The 22742-nt window shown below is 45.0% G+C and overlaps 1 protein-coding gene across 2 annotated transcripts in view; it reads left to right on the top strand.

Moving 5' to 3' along the window:
- The first annotated feature begins 1146 nt into the window (after window positions 1–1146).
- The window catches only part of LOC119407059 (uncharacterized), a 59293-nt gene continuing 37697 nt past the window's right edge, over window positions 1147–22742 (top strand). The window contains exon 1 of one of the 2 annotated variants that reach the window (XM_037673897.2): window positions 1147–1377. In XM_037673897.2, coding sequence (XP_037529825.1) covers window positions 1302–1377 — 76 coding nt within the window. In that variant the 5' untranslated portion in view covers window positions 1147–1301. The remainder of the gene's footprint in view (window positions 1378–22742) is intronic. The other variant, XM_037673898.2, reaches the window with a different exon arrangement.

Raw genomic sequence — 22742 nt, 5'->3', positions numbered from 1 at the left:
AATTGGTGCCGCAAACCGGAGGCGCACGTGCGAGATATATTGGACGGCACATCGGTTTGCTACTGTCACTGCTTTGGTACTCCACGTGATGTTGCCGTCACGTGATACCAATTCATGTCGTTACACGGGCCTCTCGGCGGAAGTTTTTGAAATCTTTGTCGGAGCTTTTGGTGTCTATACTCTAACGTTCCAAAGTGACTCAGGATATAAGAGACGCCGTAGTAGAGATGTCCGGTTAAATTCGACTGCATATGCTCGTGCACTTTAAAAAAGATTGAAAGTTTGGCTAGCTTTAATGTTAAAGTATTTTGTGTAGTGAGGAACGACGAAGCGGAACGAGACAGAACGCACAGAATCAGCACAGACTTACAACTTAGACTTTCATTGAAAACACAAAACAAAGCATTAAGCTCAGGTAAACAGAACAAGGAAAAAAGAAGAGAATGCCAAAGTGATAAAAGTAATTTAAGTAATAAGGCATAACTAAAATTACACGTGGCAAGCACATATGCGTAAGCTTGGTCTGTTAACGATATCGAGGCATGACTTGTGCATGCGTCTGCAACTTTAATAGTCGATGGTTACGTCCTTAGTACGCGAACTGCAATTCCAGTATTTCCTAATTCCTACGCTGAGCTGCGCATATGACGAAGTGGTTCTTGAAAAAAGAATAAGCGCTATTTTCTAGAAACCTTGCAGGAGCACGACTCAGCGCCACCTGCGCATATCCAAACTTTTGGTCATTACTACCCTCCCTCTCGACTTCAGACACTCCCTCTCTCCAGAATCGACCGGCACCGCACTCTGTGATCCGGGGTTCTACCAACGCGAAATGCCGCAGTCGCCGTTGCTCGGGCAGTCCGTAAACAGTTTTGGGAGACAGCCGGGTCTGCCACCAGTTTTCGAGGGGGCGCTCGCGTCGCATTCGGAACGTCGGTACTCTCCTTTCCTCTACCCCTCTCTCCCTCCTCCTCTTACATACTCGAATTGAGCTCGCTGTTCCGGAGAGCGCGCTTCGCATTTGCTGCCGCCAACGTTGCTAGCCCGTTCGGTGACTCCGCAAAAGTTCACACGTTCGTGAGACCAGAACTTGGCGAGCGAAAGTTCTTTTCTTTTCAGTTTCTGCGGCGTTCTTTGAGCCTGCCCTCCTTCGCGTTTAAGTATTATCACTTAACGTAAACTTCACGAGCGTCTTGCTCGGCAAGGCGACTTTTTTTGGCAGTCCTCTTCTTTAGGATCGACAGGTCAAGTTATTTCGGCAGGAAGTCGCAACATCTGAATTAACTGCGCTCGCGCATGAGATGTCGGATTTATTTGTTCGAGGCTGCTTCGTCTTTTTCGTGTCACATCTGTGCAGCGGCAGTCCATTCGGCGAAGGTGAGTTCAAGTTTGAAAGGAACGCTATCGCTAATGTTGTCTACTTTGCTCTCTCCTTAACGGAGGTAAACTTATTTTTTTTTTTGTACACTTGCATTCTTGTTGGCTTTATTCATACGCTAATAGCTGCAATACTAGTAAGACTTCTTGCATTACCTATTCTGTAGTTGGACTGGTCTAGCAATTGAACTAGGATGTGAGGGAACAACAAACGTGATAATTTAACCACCTCACAGTGAGTGATAGAACATTTAGGATAGAGCTGTCGATTACAGTACAAACGGGGGTTGCTGGTTTGCCAATTGACAGTAAGAATTTTAAAAACTGACCTGGGGACAGATCATGTAAGACGTATGGCGCAGGTAAGTGGTGGTTTCTTTTAAAGTGACATAACTGGCGCCAAGGTAATCGAATCATGACGTCGACTGCAGAGAATTAGGTGCAGTGATGAAATTATGAAGTTTGCAGGCTTTAAATGGAATCAACTAGCGCAAGATTGACTTAATGGAGGTTGTTGGGAGAGGCTGTATTCTTGCAGTGAACATAAATTTGAAGAAGATGATGGTGATGACTTCCGACGTCCTTCGCATGTGTGCCTCGTCACACTTGGATATCGCTTGCATAAAACAATAAATCATGCAGTAATTACGTATATAATACGTTCAGTAATGCTAGTGTTAAAAAAAAACAAGCATGTTCAGTAACGATGGGGAAGAATACTGCATTGATTTCCTGTGCTGTTGAAAAAAATTGAAGTCTAGTTTTTATTAGGCGTAACTACAATCTTGTGTTTCCCGGCATATAAAAATGATCGATTTATCTTCTAACTCAATGGTTAAGTACACCCTTATTAATGTCTAATGTCAAGGTGCACATCGCTATGCTAAGCATACTAGTTCTCGCCGTGTTCCCTTTCTCGCGGTACAAAACCATAAAAAGACGGAAGCACGAAAAAAGATTATCCTAATTTAGCCGTCACTAAGCGTAATTAGCACCGTGGGTATCCAAGCATACAAGTATAGCAAATATTTTATGTATATTGCAAGAGGTAGTTGTATTATAAGTGGTAGCGAGACGACGTATGATAAGGATAGCGATTATTTGTGTGCACAGACGAAGATGATGAGCTACACAGTCAGCGCTCAGAATATACTTGCCTTGTACAATGGTTCGAGGGCTTCATTATTTTTTTCCTTTCTTCCTCGTCGTATCGAATGCAAAACCATGATTGCGTGTGCAAAGCATAGGTTCATCATTAACGAAGAAAGTTGGGCTACTTGCTTCCCATGCGTTCTGTCCTGCCGCACATTTTTTTTCTTAAGTTTTTCGTGCTAGTAACTATCTTTTCAGAATATGCAGCATGCTTGTCGATTCGCTTGCGTGTCTTGATATAGGTGCACAATCGCGCAGTGGTGTTCATTCGAGGAAATATAACGACAATCTGCTTAGAAAACATCGCACGGGACATCAAAAATATGGTCCACTTCGATTTCAGCTACGTCGCCACCAGGGGCGTAGCCAGAAATTTTTTTCGGGGGCAGGGGGGGAGGGGGTTGAACTATATGTATGTTCGTGGACGCGTTTGTGTGTGTGCGTGCATATATACGCAAGCAAAATTAAAAATTTTAGTGGGGGGTTGATCGAACCCCCCCCCCCCCGCCGACTCCCGTCTCCCCACCCCCCCTCCTTGGCCTTGGCCCTTGGCCCTTGGTCGCCACCACCGTGAAATGAAACTGTGCTTCTTTCCTTTTTTCACGTGGATATCCGTCGCTAACTTTCTGATGGTATCGAACGGCAGGTTGAATGTAATGACCATTGTGCAAATAAAGTGCGGAAGCGGAAAACTTAATTTCGTCCTTCCTGCGGCTGCGATGGCAAACGAAAAAGTTTGCGTTATAAGCCGCAAACAAGAGCATTTTCATATGTGCAGGTGCACGGTAAATATTATTCCTATAATGACAGATGATAGTACGTTAGGAGGTCTCGTTAGGATGTCACTAAGGTACATACTCGACGCCCAACCTATTAACTCAGTCATAACTGAAGAAACCTCTAGGTGCACATCGAACCAGGACGAAGAACACAATACATCAGGGCGGGTGCCAACTTTCAAATAATCTAATATCACACTGGAAATATGCTTTTACAGCACAGTTAAGACACGTGGTGATAGCGTACGCGCATAGCAGTAAAAAAAACTTCAGAGCCCATCCAATATTGTGAGGACGAAAGCCAGCAAAATGGTGACTATGGCGGGTCTGGAATAGTCAGTATTGCTACAGTGTATTCATATATTATCATTATTGAGTGTATCGAGCGAATAAGGATACCTACACTCGGAGATTCGGTGTTTCTCTCGCGCATGACGCATATAATCTCATCAACGGCAGTCTCAAGATGAAATTCTGCAGTACATAAGTTGGCTCGAAAGCACAAAAATGGCATGACCTTCGTTTCTTATGCGAGTGGCATTGTCTTTGAGGCACACTTGTTCACGTAATTCTGACATGACGGCGAAACGATACGCCTCTATGTGTACTTTTACGCCATGTTCATTTTTTCGGCGCAGAAACGCTGGATTGATTCGAGTTGAACGGCCCGCCGAAAATTCTCGTTCTACGCGTCTCTTGGTCCGCGGACACAATCCACCAAAACAGAGCTATATACAGCTTTGCTGTAGAAAATGTGATGCGCGTACATTGTCACCAGGTGTCTTGACAAAGACATCTTTTAGCCTGAAATAAAATTCGAAGCTGTTTAAGTAAACATGGAAGTTGCCGCCCGTCTTGTAGTTATGCGTGTTCTTCGTCCTTGTTCAGTCTGCGCTTAGAAGTTTCTTCTGCTATGAATCAATATCGATCAGCTCAAACGAAGTTTCTTCTAGAACGTATTGACCCGCGGTATGACATGTTTATGAATACCTGTAAAGAAGCGCAGGCATATTTGTTGCACCCCACTTCCGGGATAAGGTAGGTATAAGCAATAAGCCTAACCAAACATTGTTCGAAGCGCCGCACCATTCCAAGAATAAAAATAACGGGTCGTATTATTGACCCGGCTCCGCTGACTGTCCAAGTGGACGAGGCGTGTTGATTTGACCGACTTCGACCAGCGCGTTGGGTCATATATCTTTCACGTCCACTTAGACCAAACCCCCGCGTGACATGCTAGTTTAGCACGCACTGGTTTAATCTATTTACATCTCGTGGAGATTTTGCTTTTTCTTTACTGTCTTTGCCCTCCCCTTTTGAGGTCTATGAATTTCAGTGGATAATGAAAAAACAAAAGAAGCTGTGAGTTACAACTGCGATTTAATTTAAAAAATAAAACATAATTTCCGCTTAGGTAAAGCATTACAGCACGTCGATACCATCGATGCACTCCGGAAATCGTTGTATAAACGGCAAGACCCAGCAATGAGCCGTATAACCTGTTTCCCATTCCAGCTCGTAAGCTGCGCCCACTACCATAAGATATCGGCACGCGTAATATCGCCCAGTAATTCGGGAGCCGATACAGAGGTAGATACATAAACATCGACAGCGTAATTTGGCTCGATCTCAGTCCAGCCTATGTCCTCGCGTCTTACTTTCAGGAAGGTTATCGATCTCCCCGTAATCACTCTACGCCTGATTGACTTTCTTTCTCGCGTGTTTCATGAAGTTCACCGAACGAAGGAAAATCTACAATGTCGGCTACGAGAGAAACGGTGCTTAGAAAAGGTAGGCTAATTTTAATCAGTCAAATCTTTTCGCTGGAGGGACACGATACGGGTCATTATACTGTAACGTCGTTGCATAGTGGCATACGGCGACCCCCTGCGGCCAGCTTTGACGTAATCTCCTCACTCGCTTCTCCGCACTAATCACTAAGCACCTGCAAGGGCTGCGCGAGGTTGAAGCATAATTAGTGGTCGCTGCGCCTAATTGTGCAGGAAAAGAAACAAGACTTGACAAGAAGAATCCTGCTTAGCTTATTGTGAAATTGCTCTCCCTAATATTTAGTGTACTTTTTCAGCTCCTGTGAGCTCCATCTCCTAATATTTGGATGAGGAAAAGGACGAGCTGAAGACAATTCAGTGGGATGAAAGAAGAAACTCAAAGTGTAATGACATTGTCTTTCAGTATGGTGCAGTCCACTTGAAACGGTGCTACTATAGTATACGTAGCTTAGTTGTTAAAACAGCTGCAATAATAACCTCTTGTATAACCGCTACCTACGTGTAACACTACCAGAGGCATGAACAAAAGAGGGGGAATTTTTTTCGAGGGGCTCGTTTCTTTGTTAGACACAATCAAGTGAATCCAACAGACAATTATACCAAGGAAATTATAAGGGACATTATTTGTGTTTTAGCTTTAGTAATTATAACGCAAATTGAACTTAAAGTGGACAAAAAATCAACCTTTCTATCGGTGGGAACCGAACCCACAACCTTAGAATTACGCATGTATGTTTTGTACCTATATTAACGTCGACCCTGCCGCGCAGAGGAGGAGGAGGAGGAGAAGAAAAACGGAAAGACAGGGAGGTTAGCCAGTTCTCAGACCGGCTGGCTACCCTGTGCTGGGGAAAGGGGAAGGGGGAGTGAAAGATGATAGAAAAGAGATGTTACAAAATATCTTATAGGCCAGTGGTTCTCAAATGGGAGTCCGCGGACCCCAGGCTTTCCACGAAGCGATTTTTGGGGGTCCGCGAGACCAATCCTCGAAAAAAACGCCAGGCCTGCGCGGAAAGCGCAGCACAGTCACAGCGAAAGCTAGAAGAGCGGCATTTCTAGAGCCCGTTATAAACTCTCCTGTGGCTACTAATAAAGATACATTAGCAACGTACCCACTACGCAACAAAGCGTAATTTTTGGGAAGTTGGGAAGCACCCAGCACGACATTATTCGTTGTTCTGCGGAGAAGCGAGGTACCATATGTAAGCGATTATGTGCAGTTTGTTGATGCGGCGGTTGATGACGATGAATAATTATGGTTGCGCCCTTTGTAATGGGTTGGAAGCTTTAAACGACCCACTAGTTACGTAATGCATATTGTGTGACGCCCGGTCGTTATTTAACTGTCCCACCACGCTTTATAACACACTTTAACCAGAGAAACGTAGAGCGAGAGAGAGAGAGAATTGACTTTATTGAGACCCTGAGGAAATGGATCATGGGAGCCTTATGGGCTTCCTTGGCAACCAACAGAAGTGCACTTGCGAGGAACCCACTACGCTATAAATCATTGTAATTTTTGAGAAGTAGGGCAGTAGGCTGTGCCATTTTTCGTCATTCTACAGACAGCCGTGGTACCTGCTAAACGCATGTAAGGCATTATGCGCACTTTGTTGATGCTGTGCGTGATGACGATGAAGAATTATGGCAGAGCTCTTTGTAATGGGTTGGAAGCATTCAACAACCTACTCGTTGCGCAATTCGCATTGTGTGACGCCTGGTTACAGAATTCGCGTTGTGCGACGCTTGGTGCTTATTCTACTCTTTTACCACGCTATATTGCATATGCTAATGTGGTTCCTTCCCGACATGAAGCCTGTATAGGACCTTTTTGCAAAGCAGTTTCAAGCACCGGCATGGCTCAGAGGTTGAATACTGGGCTCCCACGCAGAGGGCCCAGGTTCGAACCTCGTTCCATCCGGGAATTTTTTTCTTATTTAGTTTTTTTTTTCTTATTTCGAGCGATACTGGTTACGGACACCGGCGGCGGCGGCGGACAACTACGGCACCAAAAACGGCCGGTGAAATGATCTCATAACAGCTTTCGCTGTAAAAACGCGTTTTTTGGAGGCACACTATTGCCCGTGGCAGCAGCCCGTTATGATTTTGTACGCTTCGTCTTTGGTTGGGTGTTGCATTCACAAGGCGTACTCGTTTCGCATCGGTAAGGCGGACACCTCTATATGCGATTCCTGCGGAACGAAAGAGACAATAGAAGACGTCCTGTGCAACCGCACTCGCTATGACGACCAGCGATGCCCGCTCTGCATTGATTTGGACCAACTGGACTCGAGACCATTTTCTGTAAACAAGATTCTAGGACCTTGGACATGTGTTCCGAGGGCGCAGAAGGCAACTAAAGCTCTGCTGAAATACCTGAAATCAACAGATCTGCGTGACCGCCTGTACACTTGATGGCTTCTTCAAGTGTGCTCGTGATTGTGTCCATCCCTCCTCTATTCCTCTGTCCCTCTTTTCGCCTACTTATCACTCTCCCCCAGTGCAGGGCACCAAACCGGACGTGCGTCTCGTTAACTTCCCTGTCTTTACTTCCTTCTCTCTCTGTCTTCACCGCATGACATTTTAAGTGCGGAGCACTTTAGGGGCCCGCGCTGTCGTATGCTGTCGTCTCATGCAGCTTGGCGTAACGCTGGCAAAATCACGTATAGCATAGCTATGTGTAGCATATTGACTGTGCGCTCGCGCCAAGAAGTCTTCTACCTCTTGTTCTTCGAGCGCCTTGATGGTTATATTAACGCGATAGCGTTAGAGAGCTCGTGTCGCAGAAATTCCGGTGTCGACGTCGGTGACGGCGTCCTTGGCTGTGAACGAAAAATCGTCCGTGACCGAAAAATCGGGAAAGAAGCAAATAAAATTAACAATAAAAATCTTCGGTGCCATTGAGGATCGAACCCGGGCCGTTCGCGTGGCAAGCAGGTGTCGGTGCTATTGAGGATCAAACCCGGGCCATTCGCGTGGCAAGCAGGTGTCCTACCACAAAGCCACAATGTTACTTGCAACTGCTTCGGAAAAAGCACTACATAAATGCCATGTAGTGGAAGGAGTCTCCTTAACGCATTTAATGTTGCATGGCAGAAGCGCACAATCGCGCAAGGCGACGCTTAACTGCATCAACTGTTTCAGTGCGATTTTCGTGTGTGAAAAACTTTGAAGTACACAGGCATGTGAGGACCAACTTCACATCTTTCGCACTCACATCGGCTCTCGGACTTCTTGCCGTGTGCCTTGCAAACTAAGCACAGCCTTGAGGGATTCTTCTTTATTTTGTTCGGCAGGTGTCACGACGAAAATGAGCCCATTCGGCGATTTGTAGGCGCATTGGCGAGGCCATCAAACTACGTTCTTGCTAAAGACACACACACACAAAATTACAAACAGCTCCAAAATGGACAACTATGTCCATCTAGCGGAAAACATATCAAACAAAGAGCAAACGTTATAGCCTCCAAGATGGCAAATGCACCGCGCGCCCGCCATCTCGGAGGCCATGCGACTACAGCAGAGCCCTTGTTAATCGATGAGTGTCGGCGGGACATTCATGTCAAGTAGTCGCTCTCATGTCAGGGTTGTCTTGGCGACGCTGACGCTTGCCCTCCGCTTCTCGAGCTCGAAGTTCTGCGTCATTTTGGCGTCGTTGACGCCTGTGATCGACATCACGACGACCACGCTTCATTTCAGCTTCCCTGGCTCTCAGCAAGGCATCTTCGTGGCGTTGTTGGCGTTTGACCTCCGCTTTTCTGGTCTGACCACGTCGCGCGCGCGTGTGTCTGTGCGCGCGTGCGTGTGTGTGCAACAACACACATTAATAAGTATGCATTTAGTGGTTGAAGTGCGCACTAGGGGCCGGATTTCGCTATCGCGTTCAACTCTTAAAGGCGAAGAAGCTTAAGGGTCCCCCAATTTTTTTAGGGACCCGGGTTGTCGTATGCTCTCGTATGCTGTCGTCGCTTGGCGTAATTCAGGGAGGACCATGTATAAAAATAGAAAAAAAAAGAGAGGAAGCAAGCGAGAAAGAGAGAGAGGGGAAAAGAAAGGGAACAAATCGGAAGAAAAATAGAAATAAATAGAAATAAGGAAAGAAAAAAAGACACAAAAACGAAAAAAGAAAAAGAAAGAGAGGAAGGCAGAAAGAGAAAACCGAAGAAAACGAGGGCTGCCCAGCTCCGCACTACCTTCAGGCTTGGCACCACTAGCGCGAAGGTGCCTCATATTTTGCATTGCGGTGAAGCTGACTTATGTTTCCTCTTCTCCACGAGATGGCTGCAAAGTTTTTGTTACAGTTTTCTACGACATATGCACGCGAGCATGATTTTTCTAGACTCGCATATTTCTAGAGCAAACATAGCTAGAAACAGGTTGAATGTGGCTGCAGACTGCACAGCTTATTGACAAGCGGTTGAGATGGAATTGGTGTGTCGCTTTAGTTTGACCATTCTTTGCCAGGGAGAAATAAAATGCACCTATATAATGCTGCATGTTGTGTTATTTTATGACCCCCTGCCTCCCTTTTCTCACACTGAAAGGGGTCCCTCATCTCTTCCTCCAGTCCAAAAAGGGGTCCCCGAAACATCCATTGCTGAGAACCACCTTTATAGGCTCTTATAGTGCACCTAACTACAGAAATGTGGGCAAAGTAAAAAAATTTCCTCTTCCTCCGGCTGCTGTTAAAAATGGGGGGAGGGTAAATAGCGAGAGGAGATGTTCCAGAAAAACTCCCTAACTTTTTGTAAATAAGACAGTTCTGCATGAAGTTATAGAACGTGACTCGCACTTTTAGTGTTTTTTTTATGTCAACCCCTCTCGGTTACACCACCGCAATATGTATTACACCACCGTTACAAAAACAGAAGCAAACGGGACGTCTGTTGCATATTGTATTTGGAATGCATGACTTCTTCATGGTAAACAACAAAAATCTTTAACGAAACGAGGCACTCTAAAAAAGCGTGTAAATCTGGTTAAAGCACATACCGACAGCATCTTCTTGCAACGTTGAATCACCGTGAAGGCTTTTGACATACTTCATTTTCGGAATTTAAAAAAATATTCTAAAGGTCGCGAGGTAAGAGGGTACGCTCGGAATGCTTCTACTAAAAGCACGCGTGATTGCCGTAATGTAGCGTAAAATGCAACACTGCGTGGGAAGGAACAACACGGCTCATTTCCCCGCATGTCGCCTAGATTTGTTCTTGTTTACTTTTTTTCAGCGTGCTGAATCCTAGCAAATAAGCGCGACTAACGAAATAAAATTTATGTATATTTATTCTGGCTTATACCCCTGTCCCATTGGCATCCCCTAAGTACTTTTAACTCCTTCGTGTTTATGTCCAGGCACGTGCGTGATCCGTGTCACACGGTCGCCCTTTCGCTGAAGTTAATGGAACTTTTCGCGAAGGGAGCTCGGCGATCGCCCTTGACAGCCAAGGGAGCACTCTCGCCCCCGCTGAGCTACAGTAAATAAACAAGAGAGCTAAAAAATGAGAAGGAAGTTCAAAAGAAAGCTCAAAGTACCAGCAGTCGACACAATAATGAATTTTAGCCGTTTAAAGGCTCTTTCGTTGCATAATTTATTCATGATGTACATTGAAAAACATTCAGAGCCCTTCCAATATTGTGAAGATGAAGATGGAATCCAGCGAGACTGCCACTATGGTGGACCTTATAGCGGATGCCCTATACATACATTTATATATATATATATATATATATATATATATATATATATATATATATATATATATATATATATATATATATAGAGAGAGAGAGAGAGAGAGAGAGAGAGAGAGAATTTGTATGCATGACTCATCCTATCAACGGTGATCTCGATCTGAAATCCCGCAATTTCGAAAATACGAAAATGACATCACGTTGGTTTCTTACGCAAGTGGTCTTTGAGGCGAAATTGTTCCTGTTATTCCGCCATGTCAGCGAAATCATACACCTTTATGTTTACGTTTACGCCGTGTCCGTTTTTTCGACGCAAAACCAGAGGATTAGTAGAGTTTATCGGTTCCTCGAAAATAGTCGTTTTACCTGTCTTTTGCCCGCGGACACAATCTGCCAGAACATAGCTGTACGCAGCTTTCCTGTAAATTTTATGCGCATGTGCACCTACTCTCTACACCATGCCTCGCGAAAACTCGTCGTGTCGCCATTTTGAATACGTACACCTCCGTGCGCGCCGCCGCTGCCGCAGTACGTATGTTTTTGTATCTCAGCCAGTTCTTATTGTAGCGCTCTTTATTGAGTTCGCTTTTAGAAGTCAAGGCGGTGAGCGACGCAGATGCTTCGTCATTCCCGGAAGTCGCTTGGGCAGCACAAGCGTACAGTAATGGTACCACTCCGCAGCAAGGGCTGTATGGACTGAACGTGACTTGACTGCTCATCCGCTTAGAGGGACAGCGCGACTGTGTCGATAGCAAACTTTCAAAGAAATCGATGACAACTTTCAGCGTGTCTCTCTTCACTCGACCAGCGCGCGTGGTTCAACAAACGCGCACCGTAGTAAAAGTGCAGTGTTGCGAGCGTAGCGGCCAACATTGCTGGAAACGTGCTTTCAGATACATACATGCTTCCTCGATAAGAACGAAAACAGTTTTTAGTGGCATGAGCACCGAGTGACGCTCTTTTTGCTCGTTCAAGCACTTCCAGTCAAGCACTTACTTGCCATTTTCCGAACATTCAGAGAGTCTTCTACAAAACTTCTAAAAAATAAAACTGCATGGTACGAAATCGATTATTCTGGTTCAAGTTAAGAGATACAGGGGGCTTCAGAAATGTGTCCGAAATTCTCAAAAATCAGGAAATTCGATATTTGCTCGCGGCCTTCACAATTGCTTTTTCTGTAGCGGCAGGCATGTCAACATAGTTAAATACATCATTTGGCACAGTAATTAACAAAGTAAAATAATTAACTTTTTAGTTAGTGGAGTTAGGCGGTTAAGTGTAATGGCAGCATTGAAGTTCTTCATGCGAAGAATTCATCGCAGCTTTAATATATAGAAAAAGGGACCTCTAGTAATTACTGTGGCAAAATGAAATTCATCCACATTCAACGGAGAAACCGAAACCAAAGCACTGATGAGCGCAACAAGCGCACGACCAGCATGACGTCACTTTTCAAAACACGATCACAGAGCTGCAGTTCTTAAGCGTTTTTTAACTCATGTGCGTTATGCGTGCTGAAATTGCAAGGGCAGCCCACACACCTACACAACGAAGTCGATTGATAGTTCTCTACGTCTCAGAAGAATACGCCAGTCGCGCTCTTCCGCGTTTCGGTTTCCATTGCGCCGCTGAATTCGCTTGGATTTCATTACTTTGCAATTATTACTAGAGGCCACTTGTCCAAATATCACAGCTGTAATGGGTTATTCGCATGAAGGACTTCAGTACTCCCCTTGACCTAACTCCACCCATTCAAACGTTAATGAATTTAACTTTCCTAATTACTGTCCCAAATGATGTCTTTAGCCACCTTAAGAGGCCTGCGGCAACGAAAAAGCAAATGCAAAGGCATCGAACAAATATGGAATTTCCCCGAATTTCCGAGGATTTCGGTTACATTTCTTGAAACACTCGGTATATTGAATACACATGACATGGGAGCATAAGTTTACTTAAGATAACGTCCAATTAACTGTCAAAATAATTAATGAAAAAAATTTGCAGTGCCTTAGCTCGGCTATGCCAGGATATACGTAGCGTTAGAAAAGGTTCAGCTGATTATTCTTAGCTTTCCAGATTGTCTGGGATTACTAGCCTTCTTCTGTTCATTCTTCGTACGCTGAACCGCTAATTGCCAGGAAACTACTTCGGGATCCGATTAGATAAGCTTCTCGGCTCTTCTGTGCCGTTGAGCAGCATTTGCGCTCTCCTTCTCCATGGCGTTACCCACCTGCAAACGTCAGTCAGAGGCGCTATCAAGCGGCTCCAGCGCAGTGTCAGACGGCGACTGCACAGCGAAGGCGAATAGCTGCGCGCGCAGCCGGCGCCAGTGTGTCTGCCGCGGCTACGACGCCACTCCTCCTGAACGCGCAGACAAGCAGCGGCGAGTCGCGCGCGGCTGTGGCGGAGAGCGCGTGAGATGCCGGCTCCGGTGAGCCGGCTGTGTGACATCACTGATCCTCGCGCATGCGCAGCACGGCTCATGAAGATCGACGCGAAATCGGCTCCGGCTAGGCAAGTGCAGCTAACGCTACAAAATAATTGAATGAGCTTCGGCAGCGGGACGAAGCACAGTCAAAACCCAAGGAATACACCAGGGCACACGAAAGCTGACGCGCGAGTGTCACTGCCGGACACCTAAGTCAAACATATGGGTCACCTCCTATCATTTAACGCGACAGCGTTAAAGAGCTCGTTTCGCCGAAATTCCGGTGTCGGCGTCGTTGGTTGTGAGCGAAAAATCATCATCTCCGTGACTGAGAAATCGAGAAGGATGCAAATGACGTAACTTAGAAGACTTCAGTTCGTGTGAGAATCGAACCCAGGCCGTCTGCGTAGCAAGCAGATGTTCTACCACAGAGCCGTGCTATTGCTTGAAACTGCTTCGAAAAAAACACTATATGAATGCCATGTAGTGGAAGGAGTCTCCTTAACGCATGTAATATTGTGTGGCTGAAGCGCAGAATCACGCCAGGCGTCAAAACACGGGAATCGCGCAACGAGCGGGTGTTCTAAAGCACTCAGACATATTTAATCGTCATCAGCTGCAGCAAAAGCATCAACAAAGTGGGCAGCAGCGTAGGTTCGCGTGTTGCCTTACGGACGCGTAGTGGGCCCTTCGCTGATTCTCAAAAGGAAGAATTACGGCGTAGTGGGCACTTAACAACTGTACTTGTAATAGGCATTCTAGGATACTTTGAAGCGGCCAATCTTTTTACGCGCACAGTCGTTCGTTTCCTTACGGCACGGTTGAGGCATGCACCGAGAACCGAAGCTAGGCTAGCATTTGAGTAGGCGATGCGCACGGGGCCCGATTGCGCTATCGCGTTCTTGTCCTGAAGGCGAAGCTCAAGCATCCTCCTAGGTTTCTTTTTATTTTTTTAGTTTTGATTTCTTTAAATTATGGCATCGATAAAAAATGCACATGGGCAGAACGTTTTCAGCGTGATTAGGCGGGAATTTTCCATGTGAACGTAGGCGCAGCAGCGCCCAATGGCCCCTTGCGGCTTCTGTCGTTCCACAGCTCGTAAAGTGCCGTGCAGCAAGATCACAACTCTATCACCGTGAAACGCAGCTATATAGCTTTACATTGACGTGGTTCGAAGGAGTTCCGTAGTACTCGCGCGACATTTTCTCGTCTGTATGTGCAAATATCGTTTACTTGTTGCTGCATTGCACGCAATTTCTTGTTGCTCTTTCCTCTTACTAATGTTCCATTACTACATGGATCAGGTGAAAGCTTGTCGAATTATTCCCAAACTAAATCTTCGTTAATTTTATTATTTACGTTTCATTCTTTCTCTGACCCTGTCGCGCAGTGCACGGTACTCACGGATTGAAACGCGGCATCATTTTTAGTCTAACGACTGCTGTGAGCTACTGCTCGGGATAACCGTGTAATGACACTGCAAATATTGCGGCTAAAGGTAATGGCGGCTCTGATGTAATTTGTTCGAGTCATAATTACGCAGACATGATACGAACTGCAGACACTGGAAACGAAACAACCAGCATTTCATAGCCCTTAATTTTCGCCTTTCAGTCCGTGAGTATGCTGTACATGCGCTGTCGTGCTAGAATGGACTAGTCAGTGCTACCGCAGATGTATATCCGTTCGTTTCCACTATTACGACAATTGCGTATTCTAACTTCAACAGGAAACTTAAAAAACAAGCGAAAAAGGCGCAATTGTCAAAGGCTCTACGGTGAAAGCCGGGCCACTTTTGTGGCATTTGGTTTACCGAAACGCTGTACGCAGTTTCTCTCACTCCTGCGCGTTCTAATATCTAAGAACGTGTTGCGACATTCAAAGTGGAAACGCCCGGAGGAATAGCAATTAAGATCTGAGCTCAAGATACGCAGCAGTGTGAAGAAAAAGCTGAGTCTCGGCAAACGAGTGCCTTGCAGCATCTAGCATAACTTGGCGCGTGCATAAGAAAAAAAGAAAAAAAAAAGGACTTCGATAAGTACAGTAAACAAGTGCGTACAGTTATGTTTGTACATTTATTTACTTACATGTTTGCTTGTTTGTTTGTATGCTTCTTTGTTCTACACTTGCGGCACCTTGCGCTTGCGCAATCAGTGGCAAGAATTTTTATTTAAGGTTAAAGTGCACGATTTAAGCTCCGCGTGCTGCGAGAGCTGCAAACTTGGTTGTGAAAAACACCGCAGTGGAAACTTTCAAATCAAGATTTGCCAGATCTAGCTCTTCAACATACTCCAACCACAAAATGCACAGTACCGTTTTCAGTATTCCGCCCCATTATTCTAAACTGTATATAGGACGCCAAGTAGTAATAGTTCCAAATAAAGCAACGAGTACGATGTTTTTACACGCTAGATTTTCGTAGCCTGAATCTCCCACTAGATTTGTCCAGTCAAACTGCCTCGAAACACCATGGCAATGGAAAGTGGCGAGACCTTTCTCATGAACAGGTATATGAGACGGTATAATTGTAACCAGTATTATATGTACCAAACGCTAAAAGCTGATTGATTGATTGATTGATTGATTGATTGATTGATTGATGATTGATTGATTGATTGATTGATTGATTGATTGATTGATTGATTGATTGATTGATTGATTGATTGATTGATTGATTGATTGATTGATTGATTGATTGATTGATTGATTGATTGATTGATACTATATGGCGTTTTGCTTGCCAAAAGCAGGACATGATTATGAGGCACGTCGTAATGGGGGGCTCCGGAAATTTAGACCATCTGGTGTTGTTTAATTGGCACTGACATTGCACAGTACACGGGCCTCCAGCACTCGCCTCCATCGAAATGCGATGCTGCGGCGAGAATCGAACCCGCGAATTTGCGGTCAGCAGCCGAGCACCCTGACTACTGTACCACCAAGGCGGGCGTTGAGTGAGTGAGTGAGTGAGTGAGTGAGTGAGTGAGTGAGTGAGTGAGTGAGTGAGTGAGTGAGTGAGTGAGTGAGTGAGTGAGTGAGTGAGTGAGTGAGTGAGTGAGTGAGTGAGTGAGTGAGTGAGTGAGTGAGTGAGTGAGTGAGTGAGTGAGTGAGTGAGTGAGTGAGTGAGTGAGTGAGTGAGTGAGTGAGTGAGTGAGTGAGTGAGTGAGTGAGTGAGTGAGTGAGTGAGTGAGTGAGTGAGTGAGCGGGCGGAGTCAGTTAAGTCCCCGTGCTCGTTTTCTTTAATTACGAATAAATCTCTTTATCTAGAAAGCTCCGCTAATATTCGTTTTTATCCTCTTCTAGTTCTCCCTAGAACATTGAGTTTCATTCTCCGTAGGAGCGAGCAGGCTGATAACAGTATGTTTCTCTACGACCTGCACCCGTCTCTAAGAGGGCCCCGACCGCCATAAACAAATCGTTCGTCAGCGGAATGTCAGGTCGACCGTAACTGAACATGGCTACACTGCGTTACTTATTATGATGGTTCTTTTTTTGTTCTGTCCAGGGTTCCCGCTTGGGAGACTCAGCTTATCGGCGAGGCCCCATTTCGGTGACGACATCGAATACAGAATCATTAGCGACGTTAGCAACAAAATGGCTTGTGGATAAAGGGGACGCAAGACTCTAGAGTAAACAGAAACGCACCTTTGGGACAGATTGACTGCAGGTTTCTAATGAGATCATGCCAGAAGAAAGAAAGTGTTTACCATAAAGCTACCGTGAGCGGCATTGTCATTGTGCAAATGTCTACGTCAGATGGACTTTCTCTTCAGACACGGCACGGGTATTCTGGGGGTTATTTCTTTAACGCTCGATGCCGGGTAGGATCGAAACTGAACGAAGGACGACGCTTCTGTTCATATGATTTGCATTCATTATTCCTTCTATTACTCCGGGCAAATCGAGCCTAAACTTACTTCGTGTACCCCATTCGTACACCTTGTACTCTTAAATGTTGGGACCTGTGTCAAGCTGTGCCAACAGCAGGGGCGTAGGCGGAAATGTTTTTCGGGGAGGAAAGGGACCCTAGTAGACGCTGTCAAAATTTATGACGTCACGGCGATTGGTGCGCGAACTTCAATGTGGCGTCGCCACGTGCATTTTCTTTTCGCGCGTTTTCTCACTTACCAAGTGTCTTCTCGCAGCAAGCGTGGTGTTTTTTTGGTGTTGTGAAAGAGTCATTTATTAATGCGAGAAAAAACGTTTTTTCGCTTTAGTGACTTTAGTCACTTTAAGACTCTTGGCGAATTTTCACAGCGCTGGTTTTTTCGCTTTAATGACTTTAGTCACTTTAAGTCTCTTGGCGAATTTTCACAACGCCGTAGGTTTGTCATCGGTCTTATCTATTGCGTACGCCTCGAGGTACGAGGCCCGCTTCATCGTGGACGGTGCTGTTGAAGTCTACAACTGCGTGACTCCACCTTTGCACGATCTATTCACATAACGCTGACACATCTTTCTCTCATTTTTCTCTCAAACAGATGGCTACCTTTCTTTACATATAACTACTGCTGCGAAAAACCTTCTTTAAGCTGCCTTGCTGGCTATATCGGCAGAGAGAAGGCAGCTGACATTGGGCCTCGTGCACTTCTCAAGCTACCTTAGTAGCTTTTCGCTCAAGGACCGTTTCCTGAATTTCGCTGGAAATAAACATTCATTCATTCATTCATTCATACGACAGACGCCTCACTGGTCAGCTCCCTGTCTGTTTGAATGCCTGCACTGTTTTCCTTAATTATTCACTTTGTAGCACAAGTGCCATTTGCGACATCAAAGCCGAGCAGCATATGACCCCCCCCCCCACACACACACGCACTACACACCTACACAAGCGCATACGCACACCGCTCTGTATTTGCGTTTGTTTGTCAATCTGTAATGATGCTCGAAAACGATCGTAATCGATAAATCGGCAAACGGGTAAAAATATCTTGTTTATGTGCCTGGATCTCGATATCATCAAGGCTATATGCGACAGAAATGCCACGGACGCAAACTGCGCCAACATTTATAACATATCTGCTGTGTCATCTGCCTTACAAGGACACGCGCATCTCCTATGACTTTCCTTAAGCAAAGCTTCTATGACAGAGATTTAGGTGGTGGCGGCGGCATAATGCCGGCGAGCATACAGAAATGCGGGTGTACGCAAATAGGCCATCGATGGTGCGCTGGTCACGAGAGTATATGTACGCGCCTTTTTACAAATGAATGATGCTCTCTCGATTCTGCGCTTGTTTGCGATCAGCCGTTTTTGATATGGAAAGCTGACATTGCCACATTTCATTGTTGCATTTCAAGGTTGTGTTTTCATTGTCTCACATGTGATCGTCGTTGTTGCCTGTAGCAACAATAGTGTCGCACTCCTAAGCACATAGGTCAAGGTACAATTTGAGGCATAGAGGAAGGAAAAAGTTAGGGTGGAGCATTGCACATGCGAAAGAATAAAGAGAGAGAGAAAGAAAAAAAGAGAGAAGAAGAAATACAGAAAGAAAGGGAGAGAAAAGGAAAAAGAAAGAAAGAAAGAAAGAAAGAAAGAAAGAAAGAAAGAAAGAAAGAAAGAAAGAAAGAAAGAAAGAAAGAAAGAAAGAAAGAAAGAAAGAAAGAAAGAAAGAAAGAAAGAAAGAAAGAAAGAAAGAAAGAAAGAAAGAAAGATTGATTGATTGTGAGGCACGCACACGCTATGAATCGCTTGCCCTCATTTTCCCGAACGGGAAAGTGCTCCTGATTTTCTCTCTTTTTCGCATTTTGTGTCTTTTAGTCGTAGAACAGGTCTGTGGCAGAAGCAGATAGAGCCTTACCATCATGCTGGTCTTTCTCTTGAAGAGAAACTGTTGTACTGTTGAAGCTTCTTAGCCACCTTTTACGACCAACCGCATTCGTCTGCAAAAAAAAAAAGGTGCGAGATGTCTTCCGCAGACGAAAATACATAAATAAGACTACGTTGTTTTCAGAGGAGAACGAAAACCTTCGGTCGCTTATGTCACGATAGAAAGACTGGATTAGGCAAGAGAAAGACGGGATTAAGTCTAAATCAGCGCACGTTTCGCTAACGCTGAACCCATGCTACGAGTACCACCGTTATGCATAATATCGTTATAAAATAGATACATGCATCAACTAACGAACTTCTTTGCTGCAGCAAATGCGCATGCATGTATTCTTGGTTTGGTATTGCGGACAATAAGATACTTTGTAGAAGAAGTGGCGGCACTGTGTGAATTTGCAGATAAGGAAAGTTTAAGCGAAGTGAACGCCCTCTGTGGACTTGAAACATCAGTTGTGTCTTTGTTGTGTTTTTTTTTTGTTATTTATGGTCAGAACAGTGTCGTCTATAACAAAGAAGCGTTCTTAGACAATGATATGCGAAGTAAGCTGGGAGGCTTAAGCGATCTAAAGTTCTTACGTTTTTTTTTTTTTCATACTTACGTTGAATCACATATCCCGTGTATCCAACGTTTTAATTAGAGCTCTTTGTGCGTCGACTTCTGATTTGTACTGAGGGAAAGCTCCAGACGTGCGGACGTAATCTTCAGAGCGGACGTCTGTCCAGACCTTTACGCGCGTCTCCTTCTCCGACAAAAAAAAAATAATAAAAGAAAAAATAAAAACACCTTGTAGCAACAAAATACCCATTATACTTGATATCATCACAAGGACAAGACAAGCAGGATTGCGTCGTCGAACAAACATGGAATAAATAAAATTTGCGGTTTGGTAAAAAGATAACGACGAAGCGTTTTGGTTGGTTGGTAACAACTTTATTGATGGTCCGGCAGAGCTTTCGCCGACTGGGCTTTAGGTCTCCCACGTGGGGACGTCGAGGCCTTGCCTCACCACCACCGTCCTTAAAATTTTTCTTGATGATAAGTTTGCCCTGTCTCTTTTTTTAATAGCAAGTTGTAACCGGACGTTCGAGGGCAATTGAGAAGTAGCTGAAACGCTGCGCTTTACCAATCACGCGCCTTTAGTTATTTTACTAATTCATTAATTCGACGAACCTGTACTACTTCTAGCCGGTATTTCCAAATCATACCTAATTATAATATTTGTCCCCCCCGAGCATTTTAAAATAAAATTGCCCCGTACTCACGCGACGCACCTGGTCAAGTTTCACTGAAAGATTTCGTCATCAGATGGTTTTTGCTCGTGACGCGTCCAAGCTCTCGTGACACAACGCCGCGCGCCTGCCGCTGAAATTCGAACAGACGTAGTTGCGTTTTCAATTCTGCGGAATAAATAAAAAAAAAAGAAATTGACCAGTAAAGGCAATGATTAAAAGGCGCGTGTTTATTTCCACTTCGGCCTGGAGGGCGTGGTCGCAGTAGAGTTCGCAGCGCGATTGACGAAACCGAGTCATACGGTGGCACGCGATGCCTGGAAAACTCGAATCGCGACTATTCGCGTGTGCGGCTCGCTTACATTAAACGCAGCTCGCTTGCCGTGCGTGTGGATCCTGTTTCTCTTTGACGTGCCTGTCGCGTGCGTGCGAGTAATTCGTCGCAGCTCGGTGGCTATACAGTCGCACCGCCTTCCTATTCATAAGCCCGTTTCGTAAATAGTGTGCAACACTGTGGAAGCTACGCAAGAAGTTCGGTTATCAAAACGTATAGCGCCGTGGGCGTTTCGTGGTCGGCTTTCGTGGTTGGAAATGCGCGCATGAGGCGCCGCTATACTGTTCGGGGGGAAAAAAAGAAATAATAGACAGTTTTAGTGCTGAGGACTCCTAGCCGTTGGGTCAGAGTGTTCTTGCGCACCATTCTACTCTTCCCAGCATTCTTCTATTCGACAGGTAACATCTAAAAAGATCACGAAGGAATGCAAGAGCTAGCGTACGCAAGCACCTTGGGGGATCCCTGTACTAAAACTCCCTGATATAAACAAACACCAAACGATGCTAAGCAACACATTAATGGCTTTATACAAAGTTTGTTCATGTTTATGGGTATGATAGTAATTTTTGAGTTCGAATCGAATAGTGTCAGAAGCTAATAAAATGGAACATGGGATAGCTTCTTATAGCTGAACAGCCGTCTCTACAATTAAACGCAATGTACTAAACTTCCTTGTGGTTATGATTTTATCATATCATTCACGTAGTCGTAGTCTGGTAGTTATAAATTTAACATTGCGCACCGCATCAGCAACAAATACGCAGCACAGAACTTTTGAAGCAGTGCGAATGATTGCTGTATTCCCAGTAAAGTCTGGTTTAGGGAGCGACGTAGTTTGCCGCGCTATAAGCTATCATATGCCACACCTGTACACGCCCAGGCGGGTGACACTAAGCACGAGCTTTAAACAGTTTAGGGTTTATTTTAGTGCATTCAACGCATGGAAGTATTTGTAGACTTTCAAAGAATATTGGTATTTACAAATAGTGGCTTACACTGTTCGACATTACAATATTCGGGCACCCATAATTATATACAGAAGCAACAGAACATTGTGGAATTCTTCACTAAGCCTTAATAAATAATGATTTAAACATGGAATTCCTTCTTGGTGCGAACGCAGCTGTTGCAAGAACTACTTCCAGCCTTCGCATCTTTGCACGCTATGAGTACAAACAGGAGTGTAGATGAACTGCAATGTTGCGAGTTTTCTTTAATGAACGAACGTATGTTGGCGTTCTCAGTTCCTCTGTGATGAGAAGAGTTTCGCTTCTTTCGATATTTCTAGCGAATAGTGTTTTTTTAGGGTGTGACTTGTCATATGTATTTGTTTATTGACGACTGCTGATGGACTTTTTCTTGCGCAGCTGAAATAATCGCTCGGTGAAAAAAAAAAAACGAAGAGGTCACAGTTTCGCCACAAGGGCGAAGCAACGAATGCAGCAGCAACAAATCGGATTTTTTTTACATGATCGCCACGTCACAGTGCATGGTATTTATTTTATTTCTTTCATTTTTAGTTGTACAGTCCGCAGGTGGCACGACGATCGCGACAGCGCGGACACTTACACTAGAGACAGTGTCGTATTCTATAGGATTGGTACGAAGGGATGTTCTCGCTTATATAAAAAGCGAATCAATTTTAACCTATAAAGGACACACCAGTCGGGCATACGACCTGCAATTTTCCCTAATCAGTGCGTACAGCCCCCGTCACGGCCGTTTATAGCATGGGAGCAGAGCAATACGATAAGCCTTACGCTGCTAAGACCATTGGTGCCGCTTACTAGCGTACGATGGAATGACACATTTACTTGGACGGGGCCTCAGAGGTCATGGTCATCATGACTGACAGAAGAATTAGGAAATACGGTTGCGCAACGCGATTGAAGACAAACGTATCTTGCTAACACGGGATGTCATGTCACGTCATGTCACAGCGCGCGCGGTAGGCTTTAGCGAACTGGCTTCGCATGCATCATGACGGGCAGTGCTAGTGCAGGGCAGTCGATCAAATGCGCATTGATTGAAAACTAACAGGGACCAAATGCTCCCGTCCGGTAGGCTGAGTCATAGAGGCACGCGTAGCGTCGATACTGCGAAAAAATAAGGAAGTAGCTTTGTGGAGAGT

This window comes from Rhipicephalus sanguineus, chromosome 10, assembly GCF_013339695.2.
Source record: "Rhipicephalus sanguineus isolate Rsan-2018 chromosome 10, BIME_Rsan_1.4, whole genome shotgun sequence".
Lineage (NCBI taxonomy): Eukaryota > Metazoa > Arthropoda > Arachnida > Ixodida > Ixodidae > Rhipicephalus > Rhipicephalus sanguineus.
The sequence above is the reverse complement of the archived record's forward strand: the minus strand, read 5'-3'. Positions and strand labels throughout refer to the sequence as shown.